Source organism: Eucalyptus grandis, chromosome 4 (genome assembly GCF_016545825.1).
Source record: "Eucalyptus grandis isolate ANBG69807.140 chromosome 4, ASM1654582v1, whole genome shotgun sequence".
NCBI classification, from domain to species: Eukaryota; Viridiplantae; Streptophyta; class Magnoliopsida; order Myrtales; family Myrtaceae; genus Eucalyptus; species Eucalyptus grandis.
The window spans coordinates 25,573,932-25,600,437 of record NC_052615.1 but is presented as its reverse complement, the minus strand read 5'-3'; the positions used below and the strand labels follow the sequence as shown (position 1 = coordinate 25,600,437).

At 39.1% G+C, this 26,506-nt stretch overlaps 1 protein-coding gene across 1 annotated transcript; it reads left to right on the top strand.

The window, feature by feature from the left end:
• The first annotated feature begins 2,303 nt into the window (after positions 1-2,303).
• On the top strand, positions 2,304-20,800 carry LOC120292574 (ankyrin repeat-containing protein NPR4-like). The gene is made up of 6 exons (XM_039310835.1): positions 2,304-2,534; positions 3,992-4,663; positions 13,354-13,798; positions 16,939-17,166; positions 17,379-17,446; positions 19,885-20,800. Exons 1-6 carry the CDS (start codon positions 2,304-2,306, stop codon positions 20,524-20,526), a joined length of 2,286 nt encoding a protein of 761 aa, XP_039166769.1. The 3' UTR covers positions 20,527-20,800.
• The last annotated feature ends 5,706 nt before the right edge of the window (positions 20,801-26,506 follow it).

The following is a 26,506-nucleotide window of genomic DNA, read 5'->3' as shown; positions in this document are numbered from 1 at the left end:
AATGGGTTTTTGAAAGCATTCGTTTGACGATCGCATGAAGTCTCAAAATTCGCTTAGGTGAGAAAAGAACCAGACTTGTAAAATTTCAGGAGAGGCTCGCATGATTTTCTCCGTGTTGTCTTTAAAACGATTAAAAGACAAGAATGTTTCAGTTAAAATCATGTTGACATAATTCCCCCCTCTCAAGATTTGATCAACTATCCATGCCATCTTAGGACTTATGGCATTTCTTTGATGGGGGAAAATAATGAGCCAGAAAAATACCAGGAGGAAAATCTCACTTTTTTGGATCATAGGCTGATTTTGGAAACATGCATTCATAAATTCCAGTGGGCAGGTATTATGGTTATCTTCAAGAATTTGTATCATAGTATGGACTTCAGTTTTTAAAAGTCGCGCTAACCCACGCAGTGGGATGATGCATGTTGATGGTTTGACGAGCTTTTTCTCAAGAGGCATTCCAATGATGATGTTGTATTTTTCCAGGGTTGGGGTTAGCTTAAACTTACCAAACATAAAAGTAACCGTCTTCGGGCACCAGAAATGTGCCATGGCTTGTATGACTTCTGGGCGAACAGTGATTTGGATCAATGATAGGAGATGACCGATTTTGGCCTTCACACGCTCTTAGGCAAACTGATCTAATTGACCCCACCATCTTAAGAGCTCCGTCTTGGGAGTAGGAATGAACTAGATATCGTCTTTCCCCATTGCATATAGACTGGGACTTGAAAAGCTTATCTTAAATTGCCATGGACCAATAAAAAGGCTGAGTAAAAGCAAAGAAATCACTTTGCTTTTAAATAACATGACAAGCACAAAGACATGCGCATGAGATGTGCGGCTCGATTTCTAACTCAGAAGGCTTGTTGAGATTAAAGGATATCCGCCCATCACAGTCTCGCGTTAGCAGCATACCCTCTTTACCTCGGCTAAGAAATTCGAGGAAAAGAAAGGCAACCTCTACATCGTAGTCTCGCGTTCGAGGTCATATCTTTCTTAACACCATCCTATAAATCCTATGGCAGCCCAGGTCCGGCGGCCGGGTTGTGTGTACCATGTGTAGTGTTTAAAACAGTAAAGCATGCACAACAGTTTATAATCACAAGATAATCTATTTTAAGCAAAATTAAAATAAATTTCTAAGCTTTTGACCTACATAAAGAAAAAAACCTAAGTCAGTAAAGAATTTAAACAAGAAAAAATGGCCTAAGTCCTCAAATGTCCCAAGCGTAGTCGCCAAGTTGTCGCAACCTCTTTTTTTCGGCGCTCGCAATCGGGTACGAGTGCCTTGCAGGCTAATGGCTCGACCGAATTTATTAAGCTTAGACTCTCCCAAGTCCACCAATTCATAACTTAATAGTTCAAGTTTTTAACTTGTAAATCAATTTTTAAAATGGAGTCGCCACTAATTGATTTGGGGTGGGTTGATTAGAAACCCAAGCGAAATATTGGGAGAAATACTCACTCCTACGCAACTGGAGAAATTAGGATCGGAGATTTGATTACACTAGTTAATCACTAATGCCCTTTCGATACCTAATCTTGTTTAAACCTTGAGGTTTTTTGGATGTTCGAGAGATTTTCCATGCATTTTGGGAGGAAAAACATTTTTTGAGTCTTTTTCTAATTTTTGGACATAAAAGGGATTTTTGGCTTTTTTGGTTTTTTTTTTTTGGAAAATTATAAGTCTTTTTTGGCTTTTTCTGAATTTTTTTGTCTTTTTCATGAATTTTGGCTTTTTTTTGGATTTTGGCATTTTTGGACAATATGGAATATTTTTGATTTTTTGATTTTTCGGAAAATAAATTATTTTTTATTTTTCTCGATTTTTGGAATTTTTTGTAAATTTTTTCGAAAATAAATTATTTTTGAATTTTTTAAATATATTATTTATTATTTATTATTTATTTTAAAATATTATAAAAAATGACCGGGCTCGGATCCGCTTGTTGGGTCTCGACCCGCCGTGACTCGCACGCAAACGGGCTCGCGATGCGGGCCCGACTCGGATTTTTTTTTTTTTTTTTACTTTACTCAAACAGCGCCGTGGCCGGGTGTTTAGGGACACCCGGCCCGACCCGACAACCCGGCGCTATAGCTCGACTCATGACCCGGCTCCCGCGAAAACCCTACCCGAATCCAACCTCGACCACGACCCGACCTTCGCGGCCCCCAAGATTTACGGAATCCCTACCCGATTCCCAATCCGGGTCCACCCCGACGACCCGAGATCGCGACCCGGAAAATCGGGAACCCTAGGGTTTCCGAATTGGGGGTGCCGAAGAGGTGCAGCGGCGACGATGGCGAAGACGGCGGCGACAGTGGCGATGACTGGACTTACGGAGAGGGAGATAGCAAGGGCGACAGTGATGGCGACGGCACGATACCTGCTCGGCGATGGCGCGGCAAAGGCGATGATGCTAGATCGATCAAAGGCGGCAACAGCGGGGACGAGCGACGACAACAAGGGCAAGGGCAAACTGATGGCAACAATCGCGGCAAACAATGATGGCGACGGTGGATCCTGGACGGTCAGATTTGGCTAAATCCGTCGCCGAGTTACCCTCTCTCTCCCTCGAGCTCGCCCTTCGAGCTCCCCGAAGTCTCTCGGGGACCCCTTCGAGCTCACCACGCCACAGTCGACCCTGCACTCGAGCTCCTCAAAGTCTCTCAAGGGACCTTGAGCTTCGGCCGTCCTCTCTCTGTCTCTCTAGGATCTCTGTGTGTCCGTTGTTGCTGGGATCGAGGCCGAGGGGTGGCCGGTCGACGAAGTTCGACCGTCGGTCGCCACGGCCTTCGCCAGCCGAATTGGCGTCCCATCCGACGCCAGCCTACCCCCTACTCCACGTCCCATCGCCGTTCGGTGCCAGCTGCTCCACGTGTGTCATCACTACTCCTCCCCTCTGCTCCGGTGTCGCGCCCCCTGCGCGTGCTGCAGAGGCGCGAGGAAGAAGGAGACTCGGCTGGGCCGAGCTGAGGCGGAAGTGTGATGTGGACATCGAGTCATATCGAGGAGGAGGTGCTAGGGACCCATTGTCTATTCCTACTGGTTCTATTACTCGAGCGCGGGCCAAACAATTTAGGCAAGCTGTTGGCGTCATGGTTCGTGATCTTTGGCATGAATATGACCTTGGATCAAATCTTGAAGAATCTTGGAAATCTTGGTGCAATTTAATTATCTTGTCACCAAATAATTGACCAAGTCAATTTATATATATATATTCTTGTTTAAGAATATTCTAAAATATGAATATTTTAGAATATAACGCATTAGATTTTAGGGTTGGTTTTTAGGGTTTGTGTGGCAGCCTATATAAAGGATTTGTCAAATTTCTTTGGCGATAGATATATTTTATTTTTGAGGAAAAGAATTGAGAGGTTCTCTTTTTACTATTCTTTTGAGGACTTGTCCTAATCAAGATTCTCTTGTGGCAGTCAATTCGACTTATTGAGCGAGATAGCGAATTCTTTCGCTCGTGGCATCTATAACGTTGGTTGGTTGACACGTGTTCGTCAACAGGTCACGTTCATACCGAGGTTGCCAATCACAGGTTTGATTGGAGGTCGAGGTTTGCAATTCGCACCATTTGGGCCTTCGTAGAACGATCCCTCCGCAACGATTCACATCAGTTTGGTATCAGAGCCAGATTCTACAAGGTCTATTTATCTTTAATTTTCTATTGATAATCAGCAATTTGAGATTTATTGGGTTAGGGTTTCAGTTCTAATTAATTTAGGGATCCGATTGCTTTTGTGCTTCCATACGTAGTTGTTTGCTGTTAGTTTTAAATTTTCTTTTCTAGCATCTTAAATTGTATCTGAGTTCGTAAAAAAAAAAGAAAAAAAAAAGAAGAGAAAGATTGTGGTAAAAACTGAGGGAAAAGGAGAGAGGAAAGAAAAGAGGCAAAATAAATTTTATGCAAAATCAAGTGAAGTGAGGAGAGCTTTAGTTCTAGATCAATCAATGCTTGTACTTGTGTACAAGAAGGTTTTATTTTCTACTAACGATCTTAACCCAAGTTTGCCTAGTCCTGTTGTATCTTTATTGCAGGAATTTGAAGATGTCTTTCCTGATGAACTTCCTGGAGGGATACCACTGATTCGAGGCATAGAACATCAAATTGACTTGATTCCTGGTGTGCCATTACCTAATCGACCAGCATATCGAAGCAATCCTGAGGAGACAAATGAACTTCAGCGGCAAGTTAGCGAACTATTGGAATGGGGGTATGTGAGAGAGAGTCTTAGCCCGTGCGCCGTCCCTGTTTTGTTAGTGCTAAAGAAGGATGGAACTTGGCAAATGTGTGTCGATTGCCGAGCAATCAATAATATTATGGTAAAGTATCGACATCCTATTCCTAGGTTAGATGACATGTTGGATGAGTTGCATGGTTCTTGCGTTTTCACTAAGATCGATTTGAAAAGTGGCTATCATCAAATTAAGATGAAAGAAGGTGATGAATGGAAAACCGCATTTAAGACCAAGTATGGATTATATGAGTGGTTAGTAATGCCATTTGGATTAACTAATGCACCGAGCACGTTTATGCGACTTATGAATCATGTTTTGCATGCTTTTATTGGTCGATTTGTGGTTGTCTATTTCGATGACATCTTAATTTATAGCCAAAGTCCAGATGACCATATTGAGCATGTGCAAGTTGTCTTGCAGGTTTTAAGGGCCGAGCAATTATACGCTAATCTAAAGAAGTGCTCTTTTGTTACCAACAAATTAGTATTTCTAGGATTTGTTGTTAGTGCTAATGGTATACAGGTTGATGAAGAAAAGGTTAAAGCAATCCGTGAATGGCCAACGCCTAAGACCATAGGAGAGGTGTGTAGCTTTCATGGATTGGCGAGTTTTTATCGACGATTTGTGAGAAATTTTAGCACTATTGCCACACCATTAACTGAGGTAATCAAGAAGCACGTGGGTTTCACATGGGGAGAAGAGCAAGAGAAAGCATTTAATTTGCTAAAAGATAAGTTAACTAATGCTCCTTTATTATCTTTGCCGAATTTTAGTGCTACTTTTGAGATAGAGTGCGATGCTTCTGGTACAGGAATTGGAGCCGTGTTGATGCAAGGAGGGTGCCCCATAGCTTATTTCAGCGAAAAATTGAGTGGAGCAACATTGAATTATCCTACTTATGATAAGGAGATGTATGCTTTAGTGCGAGCTTTGGAGACTTGGCAACATTATTTATGGCCAAAGGAGTTTGTGATCCACACCGACCATGAGACCCTGAAGTACTTGAAAGGACAGCAAAAGTTGAATAAAAGACATGCCAAATGGATGGAGTTCATTGAGACTTTTCCATATGTGATCAAGTACAAGAAAGGTAAGGAAAATGTGGTAGCCGATGCACTTTCTCGAAGGTATGCGATTCTAACTATTTTAGAAGCAAAGTGTCTAGGTTTTGAGCATATCAAGGGCTTATATATTGATGATGATGACTTTGGGAGAGTCTATGAGGCATGTGAACACGCTGCATTTGATAAATTTTATAGGCATGAAGGTTATCTTTTTTGTGAAAACAAACTATGTTTGCCTAAGTGTTCTTTGCGTGAATTATTGGTGCGAGAAGCGCATAGTGGTGGTTTAATGGGGCATTTTGGCATTAATAAGACTTATGAAGTGCTGTATGAACATTTTTTTTGGCCACATATGAAGAGAGATGTCACACGTGTTTGTGAGAGATGCATTGCTTGTAAGCAATCGAAGTCTACAACTAAACCACATGGCTTGTATACACCATTACCTATTCCAACGCATCCTTGGATTGATATTTCTATGGATTTTGTGTTAGGATTGCCTAGGTCTAAGTATGGTAGAGATTCTATTTCCGTGGTTGTTGATCGGTTTTCAAAGATGGCTCATTTTATACCTTGTCATAAAACTGATGATGCATCTCATATTGCTAATTTGTTCTTTAAGGAGGTTGTACGTTTGCATGGCATGCCTAGATCGATTGTTTCAGATCGAGATTCTAAATTTCTTAGCTACTTTTGGAAAACATTGTGGAAAAAACTAGGAACACGGTTGTTATTTTCTACTACTTGTCATCCACAGACCGATGGTCAAACCGAGGTAGTTAATAGAACTTTAGGGGTATTGTTGCGTGCTATTATTAAAAAGAACATAAAATATTGGGAAGATTGTCTGCCACATGTTGAATTTGCATATAATAGGAGCATGCATTTTGCTACTAAATTTACACCATTTGAGGTTGTCTATGGTTTTAATCCATTAACTCCATTAGATTTAACCCCTTTACCTGTTGATAAGCGTGTGGATTTAGATGGAGCAAAGAAAGCTGAATTTGTCAAGGCGTTGCATGAGAAGACGCGCACAAATATTGAGCGCAAGATTGAGCAATATGCAAGGCAAGCTAACAAAGGGCGCATGGAAGTGGTGTTTGAACCTGGCAATTGGGTTTGGGTTCATATGTGCAAAGAGAGATTTCCTGAGCAGCAACATTCTAAGTTATTACCGCGAGGGGATGGACCATTCATGGTTTTGGAAAGAGTTAACAATAATGCTTACAAGCTTGATCTTCTAGGTAAGTATGACGTTAGTGCCACATTTAATGTTTCTGACTTGACTCTTTTTGATGCCAGTGATGATTTGAGGACAAATCCTTTGCACGGGGGAGGGAATGATGTGGACATCGAGTCATATCGAGGAGGAGGTGCTAGGGACCCATTGTCTATTCCTATTGGTTCGATTACTCAAGCGTGAGCCAAACAATTCAGGCAAGCTGTTGGCGTCATGGTTCGTGATCTTTGGCGTGAAGATGACCTTGGATCAAATCTTGAAGAATCTTGGAAATCTTGGTGCAATTTAATTATCTTGTCACCAAATAATTGACCAAGTCAATTTATATATATATTCTTGTTTAAGAATATTCTAAAATAGGAATATTTTAGAATATAACGCATTAGATTTTTTAGGGTTGGTTTTTAGGGTTTGTGTGACAGCCTATATAAAGGATTTGCCAAATTTCTTTGGGGACAGATGTATTTTATTTTTGAGGAAAAGAATTGAGAGATTCTCTTTCTACTATTCTTGACCTAATCAAGATTCTCTTGTGGCGATCAATTCGACTTATCGAGCGAGATAGCGAATTCTTTCGCTCGTGGCGTCTATAACGTTGGTTGGTTGACACGTGTTCGTCAACAGGTCACGTTCATACCGAGGTTGCCAATCACAGGTTTGATTGGAGGTCGAGGTTTGCAATTCGCACCATCTGGGCCTTCGTAGAACGATCCCTCCGCAACGATTCACATCAAAGTGGGCTGAGGAGGCCCAAAGGATGGGCATTTTCTGCTTCTTCTTTTTTTCTGTTTTCTTCGTTTTTTTTCTGTTTTGTTTATTTATTATCCAATAAAGAAAATAAAAACTTAATTAATAAAATAAAATAAACCTAAATAAAATTAAGGCGTCAACACATGTGCATTAAAACGAATTGAGTTGGCGACGAGACCTAGGAATGTCATATTTGTATTGACCACTGAGGAATGGGTGCGCGCTTGAGGACTGGAGCGTGACAAACAATCTCTAGAGGACGTCGTTTAGAAATATACTTCTGACTCTATCATGCCAGCAAGTCACATTGGAGTTTATATAATAAAATACTACGATGTAGAATTTTTCAGCAACCCAAATTGTTGATGGCACTGAAGTTGTCATTTCGTTTTTTTTTTATTTACAAGAGTGGCACTTTGAGTAATTGTTCAAAAGTTTAGCATTGAAGTAAGCGTTGTTCGAAAGTTATAGTGCTTATAGTATCATTTTCCCACATTAATGGGGATAAGTACACTAATGGTGCCATAAATTGTGTATGGCGCTCACTTTGGTGCTAAAAGTTTCCGTCGATCACTTAAGTGCCAAAAAATTTGAAAAATGCTTACTTTGGTGCCAACTCCGACGAAATTGGCCGGAAATCCGATGTGGCCTTTTTTTATTAATTTTTGACGCCGACGTGGCTCGTCGGAGAGTTGAGTCAGCATCCAAACACCAAAACGACGCCGTTTGGTGTCTCCCCCAATTCAAAACCCTAATCTCCGACCGTCGCCGTCCTCGACGGTCCTTACGCCGGTGGCCACGGCTTCGACCCTGACCTCGACCCCAACCCGGATGATGGCCACTCAACGGCAGCGGCTCCGACCTCGACCCCGACCCCGACCCCGACAATGGCCACTCGGCGGCTGTAGCTTCGACCCCAACCTCGACCCCGACCACGATGATGGCCACTCGACGGCGCGGCTCAAACCCCGACCCTGACCCCGACCTCGATGATGGCCACTCGACGGCCGCAGCTTCGACCCCGACTCCGACCCCAACCCCGACGACGGCCACGGCTTCGACCCTATCGAAACCCTAATTTCTTCCCCATGTGAGCTAAACGGCATCATTTCCATGAAGCCATCCATGTAGGATGGCAAACGATGTTGTTTTCTTAAGGAGGACCGAAAACGACATCATTTAAAGGCTTATTGATTTTTTTTTAAAAAAATAATCATTTTGTTCGGAATCTTTCGCTAGAGGCCGGAATCTTTCGCCGGTGGCACCAAAGTGAGCGTTTTTCCTCCGATTTGACACTTAAGTGATCCAATGAAAACTTTTGGCACCAAAGTGAGCGCCGTACACAACTTATGGCACCATTAGTGTACTTATCCCCACATTAATGGGTAAAGACATTGAAAACTGCATTTCAAGATGCTACTACTAAGGTGTTCTAAAAACTTTGAACTCATTGAGTGCAGGTATCTTGATATGAAGTTCTTGACCAGTTCCACGATCAAAGAAACAAGCCTAGTATGTTAGAATAGTTAACAAAAGCACGTTGGAGAAGTAACTTAGATTTCTAATGAAATGAGTGACAAGGATCAATGAATTTAAGAGGACGACTCACTGCTTGGTATTTGAATAACACAGCAATTTGAAATTTCTCAGATAGGTAGTTGGTGTCTATGGCAATCAAAAGAAGCATGGAAACAAACCTCCTCTATTGTCCACTTACTAAAAAATAAATACACAAATGGAAAGCATACATAACTTGATTCTTTTATTTCATCCTTGTTTTCTTTTCCTTCTTTACTGCATTTACTTGAAAATGAAGTGTCATCATTTGAAAAAGAAGAGAAAGAACTTTCTTTTATGTGGGTCCACAAATTTTTCACTTTCCATAAGAACTTATAAATGTGACATGATATGATACCGTCCTATCACAACTCCCTTTTTCTTTTATCATTTGCACTTCCTTTGATCAAACATAAATTTCAATTCAGGTGAAAAGAGTCTAAAGTAACGTGGCTATCTTTGCTGGTTAAGTAGTAGGGTACTTTATTCCTTTGCCAATAACATCAAAAAGGACCACAACACCAAGAAGGTAGATCAGTAGAACTATCAATTATATTAGGTAAGGTTGTAGTAAAAAAGAACTTAGCAAGCCCTACAATTGATTTAATTTGTGACATTATTTTGTTTCATGTCGGTAGTGTGGGAAAATATGCCGTATGAATAATTTAGATTTTCAACTACTAAAGAAGGAAAAATGACGTAACTACCAAGTTACTTATGAAGTTCTCCAGAATATCTAGCAAGCTGGTTGGCGATGGGGAATTAACACAGCAATGTGCTGCAGACCGTTTGAAATACACAAATGTAGAAGTCTATTGCATCATCCTTAAAACCCGACGTTCCCCTATGACGAGGTTAATCTTTCATTTCATGGAAATCATTCCGTCACTAATTCCTACTTAAACATTCGCCAAGTTATTGTTCCTCTTCTCTCTAGGCAGTCTTTCCTCGATGTCATGCTTGAAAAATGAAGACAGATCGAAGGAGCTTCAGATGAATTATGCCAACGTAGTTAAGGTCCTTAGTCTAGGCCCACAGCATTACTAACGCAAGCACAGTGTTCTAGGAAGAGTCTTGCTGTTAAAAGCTCACGACTGCAATTAAGTATTACTTCTAGGATCAAACTAGAAGTTGGGGATAAAGGCATTGCAAGTGTCACAACTTTCATAATTTCTTTAAAAAAAATGTTCACTTGAGTGTCATTATGGTTAATCAATCGCTTAAAAATCAAATTTTTTAAAAAAAATGTTCACCCAAGTGCCACAAATTTGATGTAGTATAGCACTTGTGGTAAATGATTTTAAAATATTATGGCATTTAAGTGATTGATTGAAAATTTAAATGACACTCAAGTGATCGAGAAAAAAAAAAGAGTTATGGTACTCAAGTGAGCACTATATATAAGTTATGACATTAAAATAATCGAAAAATAAAAATAAAAAGCGAGAATGCCGTATGAAAATTATGGCACTTATGACGTCCCTTTCACAAGAAAATGCAAAAATTTACACCAGAGTGACATGGCTTAACAAAGTGTCGTGGTGCAAAGTGGAATCGCATTTTCTCGGCAGACTCAAAGTATTATACGTCAACCACATGTTTAAGAAAAGAATAGACAAGAAAGCGAATTTTATATGCACATCTCAAAAGCTGGCCAGTAGTATAATGAAGAAGAATACTATAAGACTTGTGAAAGGAAAAAGGGGAATAAATTCTTCCAACAGTATAAAGTAATTCACCACGTCTTCACCTCAATATCGAAAAGAAAGAAGGCATGGCACGAAAATGTGCAATTCACTCATTGTAGAACTTTTTCTCACCAGAGGTCCTCCATCACAAAATTCGACAACGCCTCGACCAATCATGGTGCTTTGTGAGACAGGCAAGTAAGTTAAATTGATGGTAGACGGATAACTCTTAACCATGTACAGAAGAAACTAGGTAACCGGCAATAGGACAAAGACAACAGTAAGAATACATAGATTACAATATTATCTTTTATCCATTTATCACTTATTGAGCTAACTGTGTTGTCGATATACTCCATCAATGCAGTATGCTGGTTATGTTACCCGAGAATTACTGGAGTAGAACACAGAAGGGCAAAGAATAATTATAAAGAGCTGACCATTGCAGCATCTAAACCCCACGTTTTTAGTTAAATACTGGCTACTACAACTTTCATTTTTTAAGCTTTCAAAAGAATTTGTGTAGATTTTAAATGTACTTCAAGTTTTCCACAAGGATACTACCTTGAACTTTTTCACTACCCCAATAACTTAAAATAATAAATTTTATTTTAACTAAAATTATTGTTAATAAGACGTGCAGTCATTATCAACGTCTTCTCTTTCCTAACATGTAAACTATTGAAGCTAGAGATGATGAAAAATTAAGTCCTGTCCTAACAGTTTAATCCAGTTTAAGTCCAGGCTCTTTGATGCTGTCAACCCAATTTGCTCACTCAACTGACAGCTAACGGATTTTCTCTTGCATCAAATGAAGGATCACAAACTTCTCAATATGTTCAATTTCATGTCCAATTGAATTACTGTCTCCATTTCGCCCCAAAAAAAAAAAAGAATTACTGTCTCCATCAACAAGGGGAATGCATAATTAGCAACTTATAATGTGGTTAAGATCGACATTCAATGTCATAGCCTGAGAAAGCCCGACTATGTCGAAGCCATCGCTAAGGTCGTTTGTTCATGTTCTTCACCTGTGATATCAAAATTGTTCTAGTAAAAGTGAACTCCAGGTACCAGAAGATGATATATCTCACCGAAACTGTCAACACCTTCTCGCAAGCAACGTCAGTCTGAAAGGCAAGGAACATGACAGATTCTCACGGAGTCATCATATGTAAATCATCATGGATAACAAGCGATAGTCGAGAACTTGCCTGCTCTAGAAGTGGCATAGTCCACGGGTCCCGTGAGCCGCCTCCTATTTCTCTACAAAGTGAGAGACAGTGGAAAGAGTAAACCAACAAAAATAAGTCCATTTTCCAATGAACTGAAAAAAGATTAATGATGGAACCTATGTGGGAACAAAGTCTAGACCAAGATACATGAAAAAAGAAGAAGTTAAGTTAAACAAAATAACCCATTGCCAATGCAGTTTGTTGTTAACAGATTATTCAGTTCTAGATACGCATAATGTCACTGGGGTTCAAATAGGATACTAATTTGCCAAATTCTATTAACAGACATAATTGTAGCTAGTGTTCCATAGAGGTAAGAAGTTTAGAACATCAAAAGAATAGTCTTACGAATTCAACTCTACATATAAATTCACAATGACGACCACTATATGATACGGATGAGGGCCTACAAGCTCTCACCGACAACCCACCGAGAGTCACAGGCCCTCACTGACAAAGCAAAGCAGATTCGGTCTTGCCCTTCCTCCCTCCCTCTCTCTCTCTCTCTCTCTCTCTCATTTTTTTTTTCAAATCTCCACATAGTAAAAATAATAGATAGTCATTGAACTAGCATAATTTTTTTAGATTTCTATTCATTATAGTAAATTATGCAAACATTACAATAGAAAAAAAATATGATTATGAGCTCCGAGTTTTGCCAATGGATCATAGAAGTAGAGGCGATCCTCAAATTGGGCATCAACTAATTTTTACCTAAGTTCGTGGACCATAAAAATTTACATATGTAAATCTTTGAGTGGAAAAAGTTTATGTATGTAGATCTTCCATCACTTGTAGCATGGTGAGAATGCATGACTCACGACGAACTAGGATCATGAAGACTGAAAAGAGTAAAGGACTTGTCGGTCAAATAGAAAAAAAAAAAAAAAAGGAAAAGGAAACTATAGCTAAAAGTGGGCCCACAAATGTCATTACTTTAATAAATAAGTTCAATCAAATTCGATTCTTCAAGAAGAATGTTTGAATCATACATGTCCGATGGTCCAAATTTTGATGAAGATTGGAAAGCAGTCCGTTAACTCAATTTCATGCTTATATAATTTATTTACCGTTATTATTTTTGGTTTGTACTTGCCCTCCTTCCTTCTAACAAGAGTTGGCCCACTTATTATTGTTTGTGTGTAAAAACAGGAAGTCCAAAACGCATACTCATTAGACTTTTTGGAAACTATTCTCTAAACTTGAGAAATTTATTTTGATTTTATAAGAATAATTGAAGAAACCACCATATGCATATAAATGTCTCTTTTCTAGTACGCTTGGGAAGCTCAACTAAATTTCCTCTCCAGCATCCTTCGTTTACACTAGTCCTCTTAGAAAGATCAAAGAAATTCCTCCCACTTGAACACATTGCTTATATTGATAAGTTTACTTGCAACTACCGTGTGTCCCGAGTATGCATCGTAAAGTATATCAGGCAGCAAAGTCAGGAGACTTTCATTCCCTGATGACAACAATTTCGGAAAATGGAGAGGATCTTTTCCACCAAACAACGCCAAAGGGGAACAACATTCTTCACGTTGCGGCTCAATACAAGCAGGTAAATTTCATCCGAGATATTCTGCAACATCAATCAAGATCGTCCCTTCTTTGGCAAGGTAACTACAGAGGAGACATTCCCTTACATGCTGCTGCTAAAGTGGGAAACGACCATGCGGTTCGAGTCTTCATGGATTTGGCAAAATCACTAGATCAATCTGATGCATGCAAAAAGCTGCTTAGGAGACTGAATAATAATAAGGATACCTCGTTGCACTATGCAATAAGGGGAGGTCACGAGTCGGTGGTTGAGTTGCTGATTAAAGAAGATCCTCAACTATGTGATATTACTAATGCTGTTGGTGAGTACTTGCTTTATCTTGCAGCACATCGAAGCCTTCCAAATATCATTGAGCTGATTTTACATGCTTCCCCGTTGCCATTCTCTCATAAGGGCCCTAAGGGACTGACAGCTCTACATGCTGCAGTGCACTCCTCACTAACAAGTAAGTATCACAAGATTATAAACCCAGTGATACATAAATTTTGGGAAAAGTGCAAAAAAAGTTCTAAACATTTTGTCTTTGTGCCGATTTATGCTTAAATATTTTTTTGGTGCCGATTTAGTCCTAAACATTTTACGTTGTGTCAATTCAATCCTTTCCGGCCAATTTTGGCAGAATTTTGCTAACTGGACGCCGGCTAGTTGATGTGGCATAATCAGTGCTGACGTGGACAACTTTTAATAATATTTTAATATTTTTATTTTTTTATTTTTTTTATTTTTTCTTCCCTCTTCTTCCTCCAGCCGATCGCCGTACCTTGGCGACCGACCCGAGGCGATGGCCGGCGAGGTCGAGGACGACCTGGCCAGCCACCTCGCCAGTGGCTGCGATGCCACCCTCGAGGCTTGGGCGGCGAGGCTCGCCCTTGCTCGACGAATCGTCGCCGTGGGGCAAACCAGGGCGAAAAATTCGAGTCCGGAGCCACACAATGGAGGACACCCCGAGCTCCTGTAAAACCTTAGAGACGATGATGACAAGCAAAGGGAGGAAATTTCTAGGGCGAGATCGGGATTGGGGAACGGAGCAGGGGAGAGCTAGCCTCGCGTTGAGCTGGCGGGGTTCGCCCTCACCGGCCCTCGAGGCCTCGCCCTCGTTGCCCGGCGCAAGGCCACCCCCGCACCACTAGCAAGGTGGCCAGCGAGGTCGACCTCGACCTTAACCTTGCTGACCGTCGCCTCTGGTCGGTCGCTAAGGTCCGGTGACTAGCTGGAGGAAGAAGAGGGAAGAAAAAAAAAAAAAAAAAATTCAATTATTCCAAAATATTAAAATATTATTAAAAGTTATCCATGTTAGCTTACCAAATGTCCAAATCAGCAAAATCCGGTCAAAATTGGCCAGAAAAAGACTAAATTGGTACAACGTAAAATGTTTAGGACTAAATCGACACCAAAAAAAGGTTTAGAACTAAATAAGTATAAAGACAAAAGGTTTAAGACTTTTTGGCACTTTTCCCCATAAATTTCAACCGAAGTTCTCTCTCTAATGCAAGGCTTCTCTTTAGTGAGATTGCCGGTGGTAGCAGTGATGGCCCCCATCTACACTAGTATCTTGTAAATATAATAATAATAAAATATTTACGGCCACGCTTTCTTTCATTCTTTTGGCTTATACACTCCTTATCACATATTTTGACCATGCATTAATCTCTTTATTATTTATTTTATATTTGGTTAAACTCCCTCTTTTTCTTTCTTTGTTTTCTTTCCTCGCGGATTCCACTTCCTTTTTCATATCTTTCCACGTCTTTAGCGTCCCCCTCTATTCCTTTGGTCCAGAGGGGGAGCACATTTGACCGGCCACATAAAGGACAATATGGTAAAATAGTGTCAAAATTAAAAGAGTGGAAAAACCACAGCCATTTAGGCTGCATTTAATAACGCTCTTGTTAGTGTTTCTGTTCTTTTGTTCTCGGGGTAAAAATAGAATAGAAACACGTTTGGGAAGTCTTTTGTTCTCTGGAACAAATTTGGAACAAAAACAAGAAACAAAAAGAAGTTGTTTCTTGTTCCCGAGAACAACTCAAGAAACAAATATCAAGAATCAAGCTTTTTATTCTTTTCTTTTCTTCCTTTTCTTTATTTCTCTTTCTCTTCCTCTCTTCTTCCCCTAGCTGGTCGTTGGCCGGTGATAGGCCAGACAAGGCTTGGCGACCTTGCCGAAGCCTTGCCAACCCCTGGCTAGGTCGCCCCAAGCTTGTCGGCCACTAGCAAGGTCCCCCAAGCCTTGCCTAGTCGGAGGAGGTTCCCCCGAGCCTCGCGGTGGCCAAGCGAGGTTGCCTCGCCCAATCATGGTGAGGCTCGGGGTAACCTCACTGGTGGCTAGCGAGGCTCCCCCGAGGTGGCCCTTGTTTGGCCGGTCACCAACCGGCAATCGACTGAAGGAAGGAGAAGAAAAGAAAAACAGGAAAGAAAAAAAAAAAGAAAAGAAAACAAGAAAAATGTAATAGAATTAATAATATATTAAAAGAAATTCTAAGTCACAAAAATATTTGAGGTTCTACCAAACACATTTCTCTCTTGAGAACAAAAATTTTGTATAATTACTAAACATGTTCAAATGCTCAAAAACTGTTCCCGGGAACAGAAATAGAAAAAAAGTGTTTATGAAAAAAATTGTTCCCCGAATAAAAAACATTACTAAACGCACCTTTATTTATTTGTTATTACTTTTATATTGGTGAAAAAGGTCATGCTTTTCCCAAGGACATGCCTCTTGACCACTTCTGCGTGACCACTTCTGCGTGAGGATTATGTTTTGAAAATATTCAAGTTGCTATTCCTGTTACATTCTCTTTATTGTTATATTCATTATTGACAATTAAATAAGTTCCAACTCGTTCGTCTTCTCTTGGTTTGCGGACCAAAAGAAGAAGATTAGAGTTTATACATAGTATCATAAGACAGAATATTTCTACATATTGTTCTCCAGGCACCATCGTCAACCACTACCACCATCATACCCCAACGTCTTCCCTTTTCTCTCTCATCCAGTTCCTGTTTTTCTTTTTTTTGGTATTCTTCTTATTTTCGTCATTTTCTCCTTATGGTTAATTGCTTTTCAATTTACAATTGATGATAGGGCACATTGCAATATATTTCCAAAAGATCATGGTATGAATGCAAAAAATTTTAACACTCGAGGGAAAATTATGATGGCTTGGAAAAAGGGAGTACAATGATTTTACCGTTGGAAGATGTAGAAGGTGCTAAGTACTCATTCAATTTAATTTTCTGATTGGCATCTGAGTAAAAGCCCTTGATCTTATATTCTAGCCTTGACAGAGCAGATGCCTTGCTAAATAGAAATGAAGCATCTTCTCAATCAACTTTATGAATTTTTGACAAATTCATTTATCAAAATAGAAAAATTTACAAGTTCCTGCATTATGCTAAATTGAAGGAAGTTAGATTTTAAATGTGTTACGCAACATCACTAGAGAAACTTCAGAGTAACCTGACATAGTCCTCCCTAGTAAGGAGAAAAAGGAGAAAGCTAAATGGGATGAAATGCAATGTTAAATATCTATGTCAAGATGCTAAAAACAGTCTAAATCATGACGTATTCTTATTGTGTTTGCAAAGTTTCGAAGAAAATCTTGGAGAAGAGACCAGACGTGATCAATGAAGGAGATGATATTGGGTGGACTCCTCTTCATTATGTCGCTTACTCTGGAAAAGACGAAGCAGTTCAACTGCTCCTGAAACACGATACTTCTGCGGCATATGGCTTAGACAAAGAGGGAGATTCAGCTCTTCACATTGCAGCGTTTCAAGGCCACATCAAAGTCATTGACGAGCTCGTTACAGTTTGTCCTGATGCTTGGGACATCATAAACAACAAAGGGCAAACGGCTCTTCATGCAGCTGTCATTGGAGGACAAGTAAAGGTAGTCAAGTACATAATAGGGACGTCAAACCTAGAGGATCTTATCAACGAACAAGATACTGATGGAAACACGGCTCTACATTTGGCTGTGCTTCATAAAAAATACAACATCATTTACATACTGGCACAAGATAAGGGGTGGACTGTTCAGCCACAAATAAGGAACATTTGACCGCCCATGACATTTTTGATGCTCACAAAGAGGTATGTTTGCTTGAACACCATAGAGCCCAATTCGTTCATTCACAGAGTAATTTTCTCAGTATTGTCTAGAAACTGTGACCCAGGTGATACTCATTTCACGTGCAAACAAACAACCCAATTGAAGTCTTTTTACGTCAACATGGTTTTGCTTATTCAATTGTTTAACTATATTGATTATATTCTCAATTTTCATAGCAAATGGCAGCAAAGGTTACTTTACTGAGTGTGACACGCATTTGAAAAAGGGCCTCGGAGTGAAGTGATCTTATTAGTCATATCTAACTAGAAAGTTGAATAAAATTGAACTTTGGGGTTGAACCACCTATAAAAAAAAAGCTTCATTCCCTCCCTCACCTAACATTTATTAGCACTCTAACTATTAAATTAATTAGGCACAAATAAAAGGATTTTTTATACCACTTAATCTATCATTAATATTCCTACGACAGAATGTCAACATTAATTCGCATAACTATGTGAAGTGAATTGATATATATTTATGATTAACTAATCGTGAAGGGTCATATCTCTTTATTTAACTAATCGTGAAGGGTCATATCCCTTTATTTCTTTTTTCAAAATACCAATTTATCTACAAATTGGATGTGTGCACAAAAATGATAGGTATATATGTTTTGTAGAAAATGAATGATTTGAAAATATTTTCCTAAAAATGATCCCTTGTGTCGTTTAAAAAAATGAATCAATAAAAAAATTCTCATTGTTCATGTAATGTAAATTGTTATTGACAATAAAAATATTTTTCGTTGACTGATTATGTTAAGTGATATAAACAATTATTTTTAGCAACATATTTTTCAAATCATTCATTGTCAAATGAAACAAATGGAGTTTTATAGAAAATGAATAATTTGGAAAATAATCACATAAAAATGATCATTTATATTATTTGAAATAATTAGTTAATGAAAAATATTTCATTATCGAAAACAATAAATGCCAAGACATTTTCGTGGACTATAAAATAGATTTTCGTTTGTTCATTTTTATAAGCGATACAAACGATTGTTTTTAGATTTCAAAATCATTTATTTTCCACAGAATAGATGGACCTTTAGTGATAATGCAAAATGTCAAATTGGATATGGAGGTTTATTGGATCGTCTTCCTAGGTGGGCTCTTGCTGAGCCCATCACCCACCAAAAGGAGCTCGTTCAAGACCCCAAAAAAAAATGTAAAATTAAATAGTCTATTTAAAAAATTTATGCAGACATACTAGTGAGTATTGCAAACGGTAGCTAAAAGGTTGCAATCAAATATATATATATATATATATATATATATATATATATATATAATCTATAACATGGTTATCAATGTGCATTGTCATATACAAATTTCCGTTTACCAAATGATTATCTTGCGAGTAGTTACTATTGCAAAAATGTTAAAAATAGAAGTCTTTATAATTGAAGTAATACTTATAGTATTGAACCTTCTAACGAATTCCCACACATAAAAGCCCATTTATAAATATGATTACATAAAAAAAAATGTATTAATAGATTAGCTAAATGCATAAAATAAAAATAGTTTAAATCAATATTAAGTTTGAATATTTTGTTAGTAACAAAATATTTAAATAACAGGGTATAATTTTAGACAAACCCCGTAGTAAAGTAATGTTCAACATTAGTTAAATTTTTTGTTTGGTTAATAAATATATATATTAGTTCTCTAAAATGTAATGTCTGAAGTTTATAAATATTGTGCTGGATGATCATACAATATCATTAAAACTAAATTGTTTAATTAGTTTAAATTCCAAATCCATGCGACAGGCGGGTCTTCAACCTGTTCAAAAGTAACAGTGTCCTATTTATCTTGAAAGCAATGCAAAACATTGGGGTTGGGTTCCTCTATAAGTTAGGGGACAAGGTAAAGAGAAAAAAAGAAAGAAAAGTACAGGATAAATCTGAACTGTCTAATGGCTCCTGCGCTGAGGCGCCACCATTTAAGAGGTGGCATTAAGGTGTAACTTAAGAAAATCCCAATCCAAAAGTTGACATGCACTTTCTGAATTTGAAACGACTATTGGGCGACATTCATAGAAATGAATCAGAATAGTTTGTACAATATTTAGCGAAAATCCTTCTGTTTCTTCTGTGCCCCCTTTCAAACAGTTTTGAGGTAAAACAGAGAACCTGCACTCTGCCCCATCTGGGAAAGGGATTTCAACCAATTCGTAGATTATCTCACTTAATTATATGATTACCCAAAACTGTAATTGTTTAATTCAAAAGACTCTATTTACTGGTTTTATCTAAAAGATATGAATTGAATGAATTCTTCATTGTGTTAGCACTCCCTAGGACTTCTGCTTGTTGTAAAAGGGTTTTCATTGTGTAGAGTGAGGGTTTTGAAGTATTTCTCTGGGAAAGACCACTCATTAATTAATATTTCTGTACATTCTTTAGGTCGGCTACGCTGCCGCAAAAGCTCATCACTTGTTGGGAGAATTTGGTGCATTCTATTTTCAACGCGTGGTTGTTGAAAATGTTAAGAAGTGGCTAGACAAGCCAAATGATATCTCTATAACCACAGAAAGGAATATTGCCTACCAAGAAAATTACGATGTATTTGCCAAGTTTCAAATACTAGTGTCGGTACTCATAGCCACAGTTGCCTTCGGCGCGTCCTTGACGATGCCCGGAGGTTATAACAACGACAATGGAATGGCGATTCTTGCTGGCAGGGCAGCTTTCCAAGCCTTTGTGATATTGAACTCTATAGCGTTCGGTTTGTCAGTGCTGGCATTAACCTTACAATACGCTGCTACTGCCATGAAAGGTCACCTGAGGGTAGGATATGCCAGCACCGCCACAAATTGCGCTTACACGGCTGAGATTGCGATGATACTAGCCTTTGCTTGTTGTACGTATGTTGTATTGCCCAGAACCATCGGGCTCGGAATCGTTTCTATTGTTGGGTTTGGATTAGGCCTGACTTTGTACCACATCAGTCTTTTCCTTGACCCCGACGTAAGTTTTCTCGGGTCGTCACGTAGCTCTCACAAAAGATACATCCGAAACTTATTGTTTGATTATGGTATTATCTAGGAAAGTTGCTAACAAGTTGGGCCGATTCTATAGTCCCGTGACCTTCTGCACGGGAATTTGTCAGCAGTCAAAGTAAACCAACTGTGGCCGTGCTCAAGATTGACAGGAGCGCTGCAAAGGCCAACAAGTTGAGACTTCTCCTGTACGTGAAGGATGTCCAAGTCGACTCCATCACAGTTAACCAAAAAATAATCCAAGAGGGTTAGCAGTTGCTGAGCAGTTGCTGTAGGTATTCTTTGGTGATAATCTTTTGGTTGCAATGAAGTGTCGGATTTTGTAGCATGGCATGTATGAGTTTCATTTGATCTTACAGTGAATTGCCATTACTTTTATTTCCATGAATTCCTTACACATTCTTCAAGTTGGTTGATTTTTGGGGAAGTTTATGATGTGAACTCGCAAAATCAAGTTACTGGTTAGTGAGTTACCCGTATTGTACTGAATCTACCAATGCCAAATTGATTTGTAAGTTATCATCTTTATTAAAATTTTACAGACGGACAAGCTAAAGGCTAATAAACTATTGTCATAGTAAAGAATTTACTGACATCAAATTGATTTGTAAGTTAGATCGGGTAAGAGGTTAGCAAGGTTCCGACATGGTAATGAATAGACAAATGTCAAATGAATTAGTAAGTTACCAATGCCTTCTTAAGTTTTCAAGCGGGCAGAGTTAAAAGTTGGTAAGTTAGCAATATTGTAATGCATTCACCAATGCCTAATATCTTTTTTAGTTTTACAAGAAGGCGTAGATAGAGGAAAGTTTGCCCAAGAATGTGATGTTTACTAGCAGATAGTTGAAGTTGCCGTTGAATTTGGACTTGCCTTCAACTTCTAATGGCATAGTTGCGCAAAACTGCCGGAACACCATAACATTTTGAGCATCTATTAAGAGCTAGTCATGGCTGATGCAAGATCCTTCTTTTTCGATTATTTCAAAAGTTTCATGAGCCTTCATAGAAATGGGAATGTCACCTTTCAGTGTAATCTCAGAACTTTCAAGTTCACTGGACATCATCAAAAATTAGGTAGACAAAACCATGAACGTATCGCCATGTCAACCTACAAAATTCAATTGCTCCCTCACGGAGAAAAAAAAACATCATTTCGCTTCATCTTTCATGTTCCTGTGTATAATACATCCTGCATCACTCGCTAATGCACAGAGAGGAGCAGAGGCCGATCCTTGAACAGCCTAACCATTCTTCGATAGAAACCCTGAACCCAAGGGGTCCAACTACTGGAACCTGCTCCAGTTGCCACGTTCTTCGCTGAAGCTGCATCATCCACCAAGTAAGGTAATATAAATTTGACTGGAGATGGTTCTCAGAGATGTTGATAATTTGACTTTCCCAGCTTCATCCAAGGTCTTCTATCCAATCCAATCCTCAATGTAAGCTCGGTCTGCAGGAAATGCATCGGATAGGTACATTCATCTCTTTTCCCACTGGATTAATGATAAAAGGATGCATATCGTATCATCGAGTAAGGCTAAAAGCATGTTACGATGAGCTTAACCCACAGTGACAGCACCATATTGCAATAAGTCCTCGAGCAAAATCTTAATTATGGAATTGGCTTGAGTACAGGAAATAATTCTCAACAGAATGGAATCTTTCAAAATGCATGCTTTCTGAACCACAGAGAGATTATACTATGATCTAGCATAAATACTTTACCTCTGCTTATCAGTGACCATCAGTATTACCCAAAAATAACCTTGTTTCTGTTTGCGAGCATCGGTAGCTAAAAATGCTGACAATTGCATTTCAAGGTACTCCTGCTAAGGTGCTTTAAAACCTTTAAGCTAATTTGTCTTCAAGATATAAAAGGTTTCATGGCGGGGGAAAAAAACCAACAAACCATAATTCAATGACAAACTACTGAATGTTAATCATGTGTCCAGGCAACACAATAATTACCTCCTGTGCAGGCAAGGCAGGGTCAAAAGTTCCATCTGGATATATCCGAACCAGGATGTTTCCTTTGGTATCAACACGCTTGCTCAAACAATGGGGAAATAAAATATGTTAGCATCATGAAGCTGCAAAAGACAGTCCAAAATCCAAAACACCGTACAAAACTCACCATAATAAGGACCAGGTTCTCCAAGCTAGCAAATCTTTCCTTGTAGGTTCAGTTTCTCTGATGCACGCATTCATTGTTTAATTTTGGGAGAAATTTACAACCTTTTAGATAGTTAGGAAGGTCCAGCAGAAACAACAGGCAATTCCCGCCTTGATTAATTGAAAGAACATGTAGACTTCGTAAGCCAATAGCAAGTGAAATGAGGTTTTGCATTGAGAAAAATCACAAGCAAATCAAACACATGAAGCTAAAAACAAGGATTATGAACCTATGCACGGCTCCTATCTTATACGAAGAGAATCGTGGACCACACCAACTTTGGAATGGATATACAATTTCTTCACTGGATAATATGGTAAGATGTACAAAATTAGGACAAGATATAAACAAAAAATCTTCCTTTCTAAATATATGCTCTTTTAACACAGAATCGTGCTCACGGTCAGAATCTTCAAATAACCAGCGGGTGCCAAGTGCTCCTGTGATTGTATGAAGGTTTACGAAGCAGACTAGAAGATGTGGTAACACAGAGAGGAATGAACGAAGAGATTCAATTAGTTTAGCGCAGTATTTCTACATGTGGACATGTAAAGAAGCTAGTTGTTGATGGTGCAGAAATAGTAGCCTGGATATAAACAAAGGGTAATGTAAATCAGAAAATGACAATGAAGACCGAGCCAAAGCTGGACATAGTCAGAGGTGACCCTTCGTAGCTCGATCAAATAGTCCACAAGAACGAAGAAAATACCAGAATGTAAAAGAAGCCAAAAGAGCAAACTGCAGTGATATAAGCAAACTCCAATCCCCCTCTGACCTCAACCGAGAGAGCACTAGAGAATGGTGCATCCTAATGCCAAATCAATCTAAAACCACGCTGCAAATGCAATAATGGTATTTGGAAATAATTATAGGAAAGACTTGAGAAGACAATTTCTTCTTACCTTTGTCATGTACGATTCTACCAGAGAGAACTACTCTAGAATAGCCAAACAGATTATCTCTTCATCATATATATCAACTTACCAAGAAGTCTTTCGCATTTTCTGAAAGGATATTTAACTTTCTCGCTGATGTTAGCTTCCTTCTCTCTGCTAATCATTGGCGAAAGGAATGGATCAAACGGGAAAGGAATGAAGTACTTACTCCACAGAACGGTATAGATGCAATTCCAGCGTAAATACCCTGCCATAGTTATGAAGTACTTCACCTATTCCACGAACAGAGAAACAAGCCTCCTCTGTTAGAACCATTAACAAAAGCAATCTGGAAGAGTAATTTTGCTTCCTTATGAATTGAGTGACGAGGATAAAAAATTTAAGAGAATGACTCGCTGCTTGGTATTTGACTAAAACAGCAATATGAAAACTATCAAGTAGGTAGTTGATGTCAAAGCAAAGAAACTGAACCATGGCAAACCTCCTCTATTCAATCCAAAAAACAAAAAAAAAAAAAGGACAAGTGGAGCACACATAACTTTGTTGTTTTCTTTTGTTCTTTTCCTTCTTCCCCCCATTTACATGGATCGGAGGATTATTCAAAATATAAGAGACTGAGTTTCTTTTCCACAAGTCCACTAATTTTTCACTTTACATCAGAAATTCTAAATGAGACGTGGTATGATGCTGTACTATCACAACCCTGTTTCTCTTTTACCATATGCTCTTCCTTTCATCCATCGAATCGCAAATTTCAATCCAAGCGAAATAGTATGAATTTACATGGCTCTCTTTGCGGGTTAAGCAATAGGATACTCTTTTCCTTTGCCAATAACAGCAAAAAGGACCACGATGTCGAGAAGGTTGGTTAGCAAATTGATAAATTATGTTGGGTCCAGTTGCAGCAAGAAGAACTTAGCAAGCTCTACAGCTGATCTAATTTGTGACGTCACGTTGTTTCATGTCTACAATATCGGAAAATATTTGCTACGAATCATTGAGATATCGACAAGCAAAGAAGGAAAATTGACAGAACTACCGAATTCCATCCAAAGTTCTCCGTTTTCCAATGGTCATGATCGTGATTGTGGTCATTAGGAAATTCAAGTGTCCCATATATGAAAATGTGTTGCAAACTTACTCGAACTTTTCCATAATTATCCATTGTGGGAGGACAGTCTCTACTCTCCGATCGAGAAAATATTGAGTGCTCAAGTAGTATCATATAGGATTTACAGTAATCCATTCATTAGTTGCCATGTGTGCACAGTGGGCCCCACACTGACTTTTTTTTTTTTGGTCAGTCATACTCTATGCCTACTCTACACTCACTCTCAGACTTTTGCCCTGCCTCTTATAGGGCGTGGGAGTCAAAACCCACTTCTGAAACTTACGCATCCCCACCCCATCCCCCTGAGAAGGTGGGGATTTGAACCCCTCACCTCCCCCTTCCATGTTGGAAGGGTGGCCATTAAGGCGAATCCCAGTGGTTCACACTGACTTCATCAGACTCTTTTTTCTTCTTCCTTCCTCACTTACATATCTGAATGTGATTCTAGGGGCAACCAACTTCCTATCCTTAATTTTATTCTCCCGTTGGCTCCTGTAATTCAACACCATCATAGACATTGGATCATTGTGAACTATTGAAAAACAGCTCATCTATTATGAAATTGGTAACTTCGTTGCGAGGCCACAGTAATGTTGCTTTAGACAATGTTAATGGCCCTGCTAATAGGCTCGAAACGAAATAGCAAGTCATCTGTAGACAAAAAGATATGCCTCTGAGGACATTAAACGACTGTAGATATATAAAAGAAGCTGAAAGGGATCCACCCGTAGGTAGCCATGATGATTGGGTTTTGCTACTTCATCGCTGAGGGAACGAGTTTGAATTTTCGGATACTCGCGATTTAAATGGAGGTCCCAGAGGTAGTTTACTAGGCTAGCTCCCTGAGGGTTTATGTCTGAATAGCGGCTTACGGTAAGGCCCCACCAGTGCTACCGAGCACCGGAAGATCGTGTGATTCCCAAAGGGTAATCTTCGATAATCCCTAGGTCATTAAAAAAAAAAAAAAAAAAAGCTGAAAGGGCTCAGCCGCAGGATATAAACAAATCATATGGAAGACCACCTTGTAGAAGACCACAGAAAGGTTTGAAAGGGTGAGGGCACGAGCCATTTATCAAAAGCGAAAAAGAGACTGCGGAGACAGTTTGCCAATTAAAGTGACAACGACGATTTTGACCCTAAGAAAAGATGTGCCAACGACGATCACTAAAGCTCAACTCACCAAGAACCCTTAAAATTAAAATCCTGGTTTTTTCCCCCTTGGCCTTGGAAAGGCTCGGGTGTAGTTTAAAGTAGGGGTAAGCATCGGTTAAGGGTTAACCTTGGACTGACCCTGGACCGGCCCAACCCTGCCAGTCCTGGTTCGGTTCCCAAAGAGATTAGGTCGATCCTTGATCTTAGAATTCCTTGACCAACACTTTATAGGTCGGTCCTCGGTTCTAAGAGTTTCAGGTTGGTCTAACCCGAACCAACCGTGACTATATATATTATTTATAAATTTTTATATAAATAAAACCTTAAAATAAACGGCGTCAATAACATTAAACAACTCTTTAATGAGTTCAAGTAAATTTACATTGTTCTTTAATAACTTAGGTTTTTAATGTCTTTTATGGTGTCAATAGTCATAATTTACAAAGAAGGAAAATGTTTTTGTGAGGAGTCCTTGTGGCATCCGAAAATGCACCTTATGGTATTCTCCTATAATATTCGTTCTCTTCGTTTTATTTGTCCTCTTAGTCTTTAATTTGCTAAAATCGAAAAAAAAAAAAAAAAAAAAACTTCTCCGCTTGCCACTCGACACTTGCCTCGCTCACTTTGGGTCACTCGTGCCGCTCACCGCTTGATGCTCACTTGGCTTGTTGCTCCCCGCTCGACATTCGATGCT

Excerpts from the sequence above, each read along its gene's own strand:
- LOC120292574 (XM_039310835.1), top strand. The coding sequence starts at position 2,304 with ATGGCGAAGACGGCGGCGACAGTGGCGATGACTGGACTTACGGAGAGG. Across the intron at positions 13,799-16,938 it reads AGTGCACTCCTCACTAACAA|TTTCGAAGAAAATCTTGGAG; the intron begins GTAAGTATCACA and ends GTGTTTGCAAAG. Across the intron at positions 17,447-19,884 it reads TTTTTGATGCTCACAAAGAG|GTCGGCTACGCTGCCGCAAA; the intron begins GTATGTTTGCTT and ends TACATTCTTTAG.